This window comes from Phalacrocorax carbo, chromosome 5, assembly GCF_963921805.1.
Source record: "Phalacrocorax carbo chromosome 5, bPhaCar2.1, whole genome shotgun sequence".
NCBI classification, from domain to species: Eukaryota; Metazoa; Chordata; class Aves; order Suliformes; family Phalacrocoracidae; genus Phalacrocorax; species Phalacrocorax carbo.
This window is the reverse complement of record NC_087517.1, coordinates 12,984,718-12,997,454: the sequence shown is the minus strand read 5'-3', so window position 1 is coordinate 12,997,454 and position 12,737 is coordinate 12,984,718. Positions and strand designations below refer to the sequence as shown.

General features: G+C 41.2%; 1 protein-coding gene across 1 annotated transcript in view; it reads left to right on the top strand.

Annotated features, from left to right (window-relative positions):
* Positions 1-12,737, top strand: part of PDIA5 (protein disulfide isomerase family A member 5) — a 102,817-nt gene that overhangs the window by 43,220 nt on the left and 46,860 nt on the right. Inside the window, exons 9-11 of the mRNA XM_064451215.1 lie at positions 2,599-2,690; positions 2,795-2,866; positions 7,331-7,467. Coding sequence (XP_064307285.1) covers positions 2,599-2,690; positions 2,795-2,866; positions 7,331-7,467 — 301 coding nt within the window. The remainder of the gene's footprint in view (positions 1-2,598; positions 2,691-2,794; positions 2,867-7,330; positions 7,468-12,737) is intronic.

The following is a 12,737-nucleotide window of genomic DNA, read 5'->3' as shown; positions in this document are numbered from 1 at the left end:
TGAATCGGAAGAGGATGGCTTATTTTATCCTTGGAACAAGAGATTCCCATGGTTTGTGGGTAAGGTGGGCTCTGGTGAGTGACTGTTTCTGATGCGCTATGGCCCCAGTGCAGGGAGGACCTGGTGGTCAGCAAAGTGCTTCAACATCTCCTTAAGGTCCGTGGACTTCATGAGTGTGCCAGAGTGCTTTACTCGGTAAAGACTGGCTTGATCATATGCTTAAGTGCTTTCCTCCTTTGGTGCTAGTCTTTTTTTTTTCTTTTTTTTTTTTTTTTGTAAAAACATGAAACTTCGGAAGCATAAAGTTCCTACACTTATTTCAGTTATCAAATAAAGGAAGCCTTTGTTTAATCTCTTCATTAAACTTGGCTCTAGGAAGGCTTCAAGTAGTGGTGTGAGGTAACGATTTTGGAGCAATCCCATCAAGAAAACTGTGAAGCAAGGGAGGGGTTACAGTGGATCAGGAATGGTCAGAAGCCTGGAAGACATGGCCAGCTAGGAAAGGTTCAGAGTCGGTTTGGGTTATAGGTAGCTTGGTAGAGAGCAGGTAAGTGTTGAAATATGTCAAATATCACTGCAGAGGTGAAGGAATAAACTGGTCTTTGTCTGCTGTGGCTCTTACAAGAGGTAATGGACTTAAATTGAAGTCAGGGTCATTGAGTCATTTGCTAAAAGTAAATTAGCTAAATATCTGGCAGGAGCAGCTTAGGAATAGAGGGAGGATCCTGGCTTTGGGTAGTAGGTATATTTTGATAGTCCCTGACAGACTGATATTATATAATTCTGTGATTATAGGCCAGCTAAAGCTGTTACTTTTGTAATTAAAACCAAATCCTATTGTAATAGGCTTTTTGCTATTTATGCTTCATATAACATAGGAACATCAGAATGAATCCAAGTCACTGACTTGTATCAATAACTGCAGGCTGGGTAGACACAGTGAAATTGTAGCAGAGTACCTGAAATGGCTGGGAACACCTGTTTAAAACCTAGGAAGTCCTCTGAAAGTTTATGGCAAATGTGAAATCTGGTAGACTGTTGTTTTGAGGGAGTTGCTTTATAAAGCAAGAACCAGGTCCATTAATCAATGACTGCCTTGATCCTATTGCATTTACCTACCCTCAAATGATGACATAGCAGGTGAGGGAAGGGGAGAATTGGGTCTAGATAATATCGTATGAATTAAGTCAATCTGGTTGTTGGAACTACAAAGAAAATTCAAAATAAGAGACTTGGCCAGCCAGTATAAACCCTATTTCTGTACTCTTCTCAGTTACCCTTCCTTTATCCTTTCTCAGAATAGGGGAGAGAAAACAAAGTATCTTTTTGCGAATTTCCAGCACATTCTTAGAAAAGGTTGACCTTCAAACAAGGATTTTCTGCTTTAAGATTTATTTCATGCTGGCTCTGAGCACATTTGGTTGGTCTGTGAAGTTTGCTGCACTCAGGAACCTGGTATTAAATTCTGATGTGGTATTTCAGCTGGAAGGAGAAAATCCTGTTTTTGGAGGGGGAAGGAGGAGAGGTTTGGATTAAGACCCTGCTGTTAAAATGATTTAAGCCGTCAATGCCATTAAAACTAAGTTAATCATGAAATGGTATCTCAGCAATTCGCTGGCTGAAGGTTTGACAGAACAACCTCCATGTGAGTCCCATACCCACAGAACTCAGAATCAGTCCCATCTTCAAATTCTCAGGTCAGAAATTTTTGGAAGACAATTAGAGAGGGCACAGGATAAGTCATAGGAGCCCTGAGCCGGAAGCTTGGGGTAAAGGGCTCTGGAGGTGGAGGATGGGCTGGGATAGAGGTAAGGAAAGGGAAGGAGAGGCTTTTTGTTTCACTTCCTAGTCTGAAAAGTTACTGTGCATCTGTGCCCCTCTTTTTGGTATCTGTAGGACATGGTTAATTCTTAACTCTCGTTATACTCTATCAGTCAGGTAATTTAACATATTTAAAGCATTTATATGCCATGTGGCGTTTCCTGGGCTCGTGGAAATAGGGCACATTTTGCTTTCACATCAACCTAATGCTGATTTCCCCTTGCCGTTCAGTAAGTGCATTTCTGAACTGGGATAACGCCAGTGCTTGGTTGGTTAGAGCTTCTGGGCATTAGCTGAGTTTGTTAAATTCATTGCTCGAGTGGAAACCAGAGAGGTTAGGGTGGAACTTCTTGTGTCCTAGCTAATGTTTGGTTGCAAACCAAGCCATATACTTGCAGAAGAAGAAGAAAAAAAATCTAGTTAGACTTGTAGCTTAAAATCCAAATACGCAAAGAGAGCACAAGTAGCGCAATTGAGAACTCCCTTTAGGTACTTCCATTAGTGGGTGAATAAACAGAAACAGAGATGCTTCCAGAGCAAGGAGGATGTTGACAAGCTGATTGGTGTGTGCTTTCTGTGAGCTAGACGCAAATATTGGTCTGTTCCCCCTTGCACAAAATCAGAAAAACTTCAGAGATCCCCTTGCTTTACAGCAATATGAATGAAATCAGAATCTGCCCAGAGCTTAAGTTGGTTTTACTTAACTCTTTTAAAAAAAAGTTGTAATGTTCTTGCTGCATTGTAAGAATCAATACAATTATGCTCTGTTTTTTTCAGGTTCTTGCAGGGATGAATGTTTACTCTGCTGAATTTGAAAGGATAAAGGAAGAATACAATGTCCGGGGATATCCTACAATCTGCTATTTTGAGTCAGTTATGTTTTGCTACTACTTTAGAAATCATGCACTCGACTATAATTGCATGTTCTTATCTTCCAGGGCAGTGACTAAACCTTGTTTTGTTGCTTTAACAGGAAAGGAAAGTTCCTGTTCCACTTCGAGAACTATGGTGCTACTGCAGCAGATATAGCAGAGTGGCTGAAAAAGTAAGGCATTAAACTGTATGCACTCCACCTTCTATGTACTCTTCATTATTTACAGAATGTAATGATTTAGGAACAGCCATCTCTCCCTCATTCCCTCTGCTCAGAAGAGCAAACAAAACTTCCCCACTGAGATTGGCTAAACTAGTACAGAGAGATTGCCTAATGTTTGTTTTTTAGCAAATGCCTCGCATTTTACAATTACATTTAATCTGTAGTAGGAGACTGTCTGTGAACCAAAATAAATGCAGATACATAGATCTTAGCTTTGTTAAAAATGCCAACTTAAATTTCCAGTGATCTTGGGTGTCTGAACTTAATATGTTGAAAAAGGTCTGACTGTTGTTTTATTAAAAATGTATATACTGAGTGCACAGTCCTCATTGGTTCTTTAGGCTTTAGCTGGAGCCTTTAGAGTGTCATGCAGAGACAAACAGGAGATCAAGGCACCCTGGATTGCTAGTTATTTTTGCAAAGTCTGTGATTCCTGTCATGACATGAAGTGGTGTTGAAAGCATCTTGTTCTACCTAAAGAGAGCTATTTGCAGTCATAAATATTTTGGGTGCTGAATGAGCCTATGGGACTTGCAGTTGAGAGAGAAAAATAGAAAAAGTGTGTGTGTGTATAGTTGCTCTTCAGCTGGTGCAAATCAGCACATCGTCACTGAAGCTGATAGAGCAGCTGGAGAGAGCTGAAATAGTCTGGTGATGGAGAAATGCCGTTAGCAGTTAGCCCCGGCTCTCGGGCATTATGTCATCTTTGTAACTCTCCTGTGTTTATTATACACACCCATGGAAATAATCATGAAATGAAGTTAAAAGGATACAAATGCATGGGAAGGAACAGACAGTTGCAAACTATTGTGATAATGTGGCTTGGCAAAATTGGCTCAGAATAAATGTGCATTACCTTACCAGTGTGGCTATGCTGGGGACGTGTATGGTTGCAGGCAGCCCAGAGCCTTCAGCAGTGGTAGGCGAGGTGCTTCAGGATTGGGAACCCACAAATGGAGTGACAGCAGCATTCCTGTTAGCAACAGGAGGTACAAACGCTGCAGGCATGTACGGTGGATCAAAGAGGAGGAATTTAGCTATAGTCTTTAAGCCTCATTTAGTCCATTAAGCCTTCAGATATGAATGATCAAGATGGCAACTCCAGCAATTCTGAGGAGGTGATCAGCCCTTGGAGCAAGGATATGACTTCATCACCTGCACTTTATTATGCTTTTCAGTTTTGCAGGGATGTAGTTATCTCTTGGCTACCACATGTGAAACATTAGATGTTTGAGGTGTTTTTTTTTCCCCTGTCTGCCCACATAATATCCAGATAATCCCTGTAATACACAGTGCCTTTATATCAGTACTGTGACAGCAAGTGAACACAGCTACTGGAGGCAAAGCAGAACAGCTGCAAGCTCTTTCCAATGATAATCTCTGCTAACAAGCCACTGTGGGCTTTGGCTGATATTTCAGCAGTCCAGAGCTAAAGACAGCTGTTTGTCCTCACTTAGTGTTAGTGCATGCTTATTGGTTTCCCAAAAGACAATCTGAGCAGTAGACTTCTTGCCCCTGTTTTGTATAATAAGTACAACTTTTAAGGAAAACAGGTTGAGAATCATGCATACTTGATTTTTGCCAGTAATTGATGTTGCAATTAAAACTGTATACAGGGTAAATCTGCTACATGCATGATACTATATTACTCTGAGGAATCTGCAGTGCAAGTAGTCAAATGGTATGGCAAGGTCTTTAGGAAAGCCGAAGAGTGTAATTAGATAGCTGCAGGGTGTATAGGCTGTATTTCAGAACACTATAATATTAAAATCATGTCAGGAAGTCGCTCTGATGTGAGACATTGCTCTGCGGAGCAGGGACCGCGGCAGTGCCAGAGTGTGCATGGCAGCCCATAGTGAGGAAATCCAATGTGGTTTTCTACCGTGCATGCATGTGCTGTCATCATAGATTCTCAAAAGAGAATCCAGCAGACATTGAGCCATATGAAGTGACCTATTTTTTGTGGACACTAGGCACACACTGCAGAAAGGCAACTGTTTTCCTTCTCCCCATTCTCTGTTTTTTCCCTCTAAATGTTACTGGTGAAGTGCTGAATGTGGTCGTTTTTGGAGGGAAGGCATGATATAACTTAATGAAAGTTAGAATGATTTAAATTATTGAAAAGATGTTTTCCATATTCTTTTCTCTCAGAAAAAGAGCTGGTTTGGAGCGCTCTAGCACCTTTCCTTTTACTACTTACTGAGGGTTCTTCTTTCTTATGCTGAAGCGTGCTAATGTATCAGTCTTATGGATACTTAACCTCTCTAATCTTCCTAATAGGCACTGGCTACTATCTCACAGAGTTTCAGATGTTCTAATGAGGTGATAGACACCATCATACAGCCTTATTCCAACACAGAGCATTATTAACTCAAGAGATGCTATCTTGTACATACCTCAATTATTTTTTTTTTTAATTCTTGATACACAGCTGTATCAGCCTGGATGGTAGGCAAGGCAGACAGCTTCTTGCTGCCTTCAGTAGCTGCCTAGTTTGTCTTGCTGTTTTTATGGGCTCCTCTCAGGCCCTTCCTTAGCACTAGCTAATCAGTTAAATCAAGAACTTGTTCTCTGCTCTTAATTTAATTAGCTCTTGATAACTCTTCCAGACTTCTGTCATCCTATTTTTGGTTTTCAGGCGTTGGATGTGCCTTGTCTGTTATAAATGACATTTTAGATTTTGCTTGTTGATTCCTCCAGGCCGTGAGGTTGCTTCTTACCAACTCCTGTGTAGGCTTATTAGCAGGCACAGCATTTTAAATTGGGCTATTTGAATAACCATCCTGTGCCCTGCTTTACTAATTCCTTACTGAAATAGGTCATGCCAGGCCCTGCTAAACGCAGTGTTCTCCCAGTGCTTTGTAGCCACTATGTCTGTGTTCATCATGCTCTGCCTGCTCAGCCCAAATTCATTGTGTCATGGTGTTTTCTGGAAAGTCTTCACTTCACCAGGATACCTGCAGATTATTGCTCGATTACAGGTTTGTCAACAAGCAAACTGATTATCTGCTAAGCTTTTAGAGAGTAAACTCTTATGGACGGAGACCTGCCTCTTTTTCTCTTGGCTGCTGGGCCGAGTGCAGCTCAGATCTTTGGTGTTTTTTTGGTTCATTTATCATATAAGCAACAGCAGAGGTGTGCATCACAGTTTTGCATGGATTGCTTAATATTCTTGGATCACACCCATTGCTTACATCAACAGAATTTGCTATCTGAATCTGTGTGTATCTCTACTGCTTTTTTTATCAAAGTAGGCTTTCAGCCTAGAAATGAGCAAGGCAGGATAAATGAGTTATCGTCCATTTGCCATTCCTTGTTCCAGGCAGCTAACACAATAATACATTTTAATCAAAAATAGTAAATCTGCTTTCACCAGAGATGGGGGTCACATCCAGACCTGTACTTTGCCAAAGAATTCGGGGAATTTTGGGGGTATTTGGAACTCATTACTACAACTGGCAAGGATGAAATAGCTTCAAAGCGTGGCTCCAAATGTTTGTATGTTTGGGTGTCCTTTATGTGAACACTGCTTTAATAAACAAACTGTCAATTAGCATAGTTTAATTCACCTCTGCCAAGTTCTTTTTAATGTACATTAATAAAAGTCAAGAACAATTGTTTAGTGGGATGATGATGAGCACTGAACTGGTCCAGAGGAGCTTGGGTTCAGTTTCCAGATTTGCCACTGTGTCTTCGAGTAGTCTCTCTGGCTCTGATCCATCAAAGATGGTTAAACTCATGTGCAATCATAGTGAAGTCAGTATAACATGTCATTTATCTTTTAGGTTAAGCATGCAGTTGAGTAGCTTTTCTGAATTAGGCCTACAAGTGCATTGCTGGGTGAGGACATAATGATGCTTCCCCAGGTCACAGGGTTGTTCAGGGTAAAACTGAATATTCCTGGGGAAATGGTCTGTGTAGCTAGCTCATGGTCCCAACACTGCACCTCCTTCTTTCTCTGTCAGCCCTAATCATGCTGTCAGTATTCAAGGTGACTGGTTAGATTGGCTGTTTCTGCTTGCTACTTTTTACTTTCATTTGCAATGGCTCCTGTGAACTCTGAAGAGGGAATGCTGTGAGCAAGGGAGCGTCCTGCTGAGGAGAGGAACAAAAGAGTAACAGAAAATGCACCTGATTTCTATAATGTAATAACCAAGCAGTCTGGTTATCTCCTCACTCCATCCCCTTCTGCTGCTGGTCTGTCTTCATGGGCTTCTTGAGGATTTTTTTTTTACTTCTCCTCCAGTTTTATGAGTTTCAGCACTTACGAGTTCTGGGTGTGTACAATTATGGAAGCTGTTGGGTACGGTTTGTGTGTCATATGAACGTTTGCACAAAGTGGTTCCTCGCTGTCGGACCTGCCAAAATGACTGCTTAAGAGCTGTTTTTTAGCTGTGTCTGTTTTTCTTGTAGCCCACAGGCACCTCAGCCACAGGCTCCAGAGACTCCCTGGGCAGATGAAGAAAATGTAGTTTATCACCTGACGGATGAGGACTTTGACAAGTTTATAAAAGATCATTCATCTGTGCTGGTGATGTTCCATGCACCATGTAAGTGTTTTTTTTCTGTTCTGTACTCTTAGCCAAATGCGTGCTAGCAAAACCAATGGTGATTTTCTGTGGAAGTTTCAGAGAGCCATGAACTCAAAAGTCCAGACTTTTCTTATTTGTGATGCTTGTTAAATACACAAGGCTTGAAATGTTTGTGAAGTTGCTGACTTCAGGTTTAGGATGGAGATGTGTTGCTGGAAGAGATACATTGTAGGCTGAGTCAAAACATAACTGAAGTTTGTAATAATGCTTAAATAGTCTGAGGACTCATCATTTTACATGATTTCCCATTTCAGCTTGTTGTCTGTGTTGTTTGCTTTCAAAGCAGAGCTCTGGTTGATTGAGCAACTCAACCTGAGAATCCTGAGCTCCTGAGCCCTTGTTCATGGCTGCTGATGTGTCATTTTGAGCATTTTCGCTCCTCTGCCGCGGTTTGTTCTCTGGCAATGTAAGGGGTGATGGTCATTACCTGTTGTGCTGAAGTATGCCAAAACTTGATCTAAGTTCAGAAAGTCCCCAGGACTTTTGAATACTGATGCAGAGCTGGTAGTGATACTGCTTACTGTTCGACTGAGAATACATTGGGATGATTTTTTCATGACTTGAAGTTTTAGCTTGAGCAATAAAATGCAGTGGCTTGCCCAGAGGTATTGCCTTCAGAAAGCTGTTCTAGCCACGTCGTCCTCCTGTATGCTAAGTGGAACAGTGCGTTAACCACTTTGCTCACTTAGGATGTCAGTTGTTTCAGCTATGTAGCTGGTTCTACCAATTCTTTGTGTCTCAGGGTGGAATCTGTTATGTTGGGTGATCCACAGCTTCTGTCTCCTCTTCCTGCTGTGCTGGCAGTTGCAGCTGGGTGAGATGTTCGTTTTCATGGGCATAGATTTGAAGGTTAGGGCTCTGGAGGCGGGCTGCGTGCTCACAGCTGAACAGCGGAGGGTCTCTGCATGGTGTCTGAAATCCTGCTTCCCTTCAAGTCAGCAGGAGTTAGCTCCAAAATGCCTTTTTTTAAAGGCTTGCTCATAAGACTAGTTTGAAAAACATACCATAATGAATTTCCTTTTCCCAATGAAATGTCTAGGGATTTGATCCACTGAAGCAGGTGACTGGCTGGTGTTTTGTCACTGTGTTCACTGAATTATTTGTCCTAATGAAAGTGGGACCGGAGATTAACGGCTGGTCTGAAAACCAAAACACAAGTAGCAGAACTGATGAAGCCTGGTTTGCTCAGGCGTTTTCCTTCGTTACCCAAATCCTTCCTTCCCCCACATTTCCATGCACCCCGGTGTGCAAGCAACAGCATGGGCTACTGCTCCTCGGGAGCTGTATGCACGCTAGTTTGGCTGAATGATGGCTGCCAAACAGAAATCTAACTGCTGAATTTCCTTCCTTTCGCTCTTTGTGCATAATGGTTAGGGATAAGTGTCCTGTCTAGCCTGAGCTTTCTGTATATTTACAGAGATTTAGTCATATTTGAAAACTTCACCATTTTTTGAGTTTGTAAATGGGCAAAGGAGTCCAGTCATCTATTTGGGCGGGGGAAGAGGGAAAAGAAATCGGCAGTTGGCTCTGCAAGCCTTATTCCATTAGGAAGTCAGACTAAAAATAGATGAATACACACAACTACAATCAAATTTTATAGTAAATTCAAGTTAGTTATAATTCTGAACAGGGCTCTGTTCAGTTTTTAGGGTTTTAAAAAATATTTTCTAAAACACAAATAATACAGTTTTAGGGCTAACAATATTGCATGACCTGTTTGGAGAGGAGGGGCATCTGTGCAAAGGTACAGAAGTACTTTGGCAAATGCTGTTTAAAAGTAAATCAAATGTCTGAATCAGGCTGTTGCAATCTCCTGATAACAAGTTCCAGCTGCTCAGAATTGGGATAAAGAACGTTCCTTGCCAGAACAACTCAATTTTAAATGCAGCTTGAATATTTGGGGCATTTTATTTATATTCAGGTGGTAGCGGTATGCCTGCATACAGAATCCAGCTTGTACATGTGTAAAAGATCTGTGTTTGTAAGAATCCTCTCTGGGCATCCTCAGCAGAGAGTGTAAGGCTTGCAAACTAATTAACGACAGACAACTATCATAAACAGTTATCTCCATGATTAAAAGAACTTCTCCTAGCGCTTCTTAAATGTGCTAATGGAGTCACCTTATGAATATTAGGAGGTAAAAACAGAGGGCATCTTATTTGTTTTAACCTTGGTAGCTTAGGATTGAAAAGGTTTTTCTAAAAATTATGTATTAATAAAAAAACCAGGTTGAAAGAGATGTGCTAAATATGTCCAGAACTCAGAATATACTTCTGTGTAACTAAGAATAAGTAAGGAGATTTCAACACTGGTCTGGAATTAGCAAGTACTTAAAACCCAGTGTCACCATGCAGCATACACGTGACTTGGAGTTTTTCTAGCATACTATCAATCAGGTGTTCCTAAGAAGCTCTTTGACTAGAGGGAGAATTATTTCAGTGATGCTTTAATTGCATAGTCAGATGGCCAATGCATTAATAGAGTGTAGTATTAAAAAGATGTGTGGGGAATTGGAAGTTTTTTATACCCCTCCCACCTTCAAGTGCTGAAGATAGGGCTGGACAAAACACATCCCTGGTAAATACCTGTGAACTGCAGAATTAGGTGCTATGATGAATGTGGCCAACGGGGTCTCCATGCCTGTAGCTACTAATGATCATCCCTGAGGACCACACTGTAATTATTTACAGTCAGTTGCACTTACTAGCCCAATTAAAGGCATCACAGCATTTTGTGTTAAGTGCAGCCTGGCATAACTAGGTTCATCTAGAGCAGCTACGTGTGATTTCACACATCAAGAAGGTCTGCAGCAACTTGCACCTCTTACTATCAGAGACCTTATACCTTTTCTGCAATAATTTAGCACAACCATTAAACAGGAGATGCGCTGATTTGAGTTGTTACTGCTACCACTGAGAAACGTGAGTGAGTGTGGGTGGATGGGATGTGTTCATCCTGCTTTCCTTTTGCAGGTCCCTAGGGACACGAAGCAGGATTTTTAACCTTCTCAAACTCCTTTGTAAAGCCCTTAAGAGGAAGTTCAGTAAATCTGAATGTTCAGCATAGGTAAACAGTGACCCAATTAGCCAGGAGTCTGAAGGCATTCTCCCTCACCAGCCATCTGCGAAGGACTGGGCAGCATTGTGCTCCTTATTCAAGCATTCTGATAAAATTTTGTAATTGCTGGTGGTGAGCATAGTGTTATCCTGGATATATCCACACTGGAGTCTTGCAGACCTCTTGAAGCGGTTTTTTTATGTGTTTTTATTGTACCCCGAAACTTCAGTTATGAACTGAAATCTCCTGCACTATACAAAAGAACAAATAAATGGCCCTTTCCCACAAAGGATTTGGTGTTTTTGCTTGCATTGATCATATTTGCTAACACGAGACATCACAGTTGTGTTAGTGGGCCTATTTCTGAGTCTGTAACAGAAGGTGTATTGCACCAACCAAAGCTATTTCTGTACCATAAAATAAATAGACATCTATGCAGCTTATGATAGTCTTCTGTTAGCAATGAGCATAAAGACTCCAAGTCTGTATGTGCTTCTTGATATCTGTGCCCACAGCTGATCAATTTATTTAGATGCCCAAGATGACAGCTGGGTTCTGAATGTCTCTAAATATGGGTTATGCTGCTAGTCAAGTGTTGTTAAATGCTTTAGTGACATGGGGACTCGCTGGGACTTAAAATGCTCCTGAGTCACTTCAGCACAAAAAGGCCCTGTATGTGTTTTCAATTTCCCCATCAAACTGTTTGAGTCAAATGCAATTTTAAAAATAATTCTGTCCAAAATATTTGCCAAATCAGTGCAGGTTGCAGTCTTTCTGACTTGGTTTTGTCAAAGGAATAAACACCCCACAAATTTCCCTTTCTATGTTTTTTTTGCAGCATTTTTCTCCAAAGCATATCTCGGAGTCTTGAACAAAATAAGCCTAAGCAAGTTGCTGTCAATTCAAATGCTGCTGAAGGGTGTTTAAAGTCTAGGATTTAAATTAAAGTCAATTCAGAAACGGGTTCTAAAAGTGTCTACTTTTCTTGCACAGGAGTTACTTTTCAGCACATTTTGTTAACGCAAGTGACACTGCTAACATTTTAAAGCATACCTGTTCCTGCAGCCTCCTGTAGAATAACGTCCTGGTGCTGCCGCAAGCTGTAGCCTACCTGGGTATGTTCAGCAAGCACGGATTTGAGTAGTCCCTGTTGCTAATGAGTGGTGGTTGTCAGTCACCTCTGATGGCTGCTTGGGGTTGCTTTTCCTCCACCTCATACCCCATCAGCCATAACACAGTCCGTGGTCTGCTACTGGTGCCAGAGGTAACAGAGGGGGAAAAGATGCTTTGGCTGTATTGTTAGTGTGCATTTGATTTTTAAAGGATTAAACTATTAAAATGTTTTTCCTGCAACTTTTATTGCTTGTACATGAGCTTAATTTTATGTTAAACCTGTGGTCTTCTCAGCCCTCTTCATAGGACTTCTTCAGAGACTTTTACATAAGCTGTAGTTGCACGACTTAAGGTTAGGAAAAATGTCAGTACCCTTAGTGGGATATTGGAGCCATCATGGTTTTCTTCCCTTGATAAGGAGGGAAGGCAGGGAAAATGCAGCGTGCTTTTTTTTGTCCTTTGTTGTTTTGTTTTTTTTTATTTCCTTCCCCTCCTTAATTTGTTCTTGGAAACAGTTTTGAAGATGCAGCCCTGACATCCCTTTTCTTGCTCCCCCCACTGGAAAGGAGGGCAAAAATAAATGTTAAAATTATAAAATGCACTATAGTTTTGATGTGTTGTTGGAATGTCTGTGAAATTCCTTTCCTGTCCTCAGATATCTTCTCTCCCTTTATAAACCAGCCTGATAAATTACACAGTTGGTGCTTTCCAAAGCCAACTATTCAGCTTTGCAGGTTTTTAATTGCATGGGGAGCTGTTTTATCAATTTAGCTTTGAAAAACAGCTTTTCACACCCTTCCCTCCTCCCTCTGGTGCATTAAAACACGAGGTTTTAAGCCACTTTGTGGACTTACTATTAAGAATGCTGGCCAATTAGCCCAATACAAGAAGGCGGCCTCCAGCTTCTAAGCAACCAGTGGGCTTGGATCTCTCCCTGCCAGCACACCATCATTGGTTTCAGTGGACTTGTTTTTGTTTCTTACTGCTGCATGTGGTGAGATTAGGATGTAGGAAACCATTGCTCACTTTATATTTAAAGTAAAGCAAACCCAGAATGT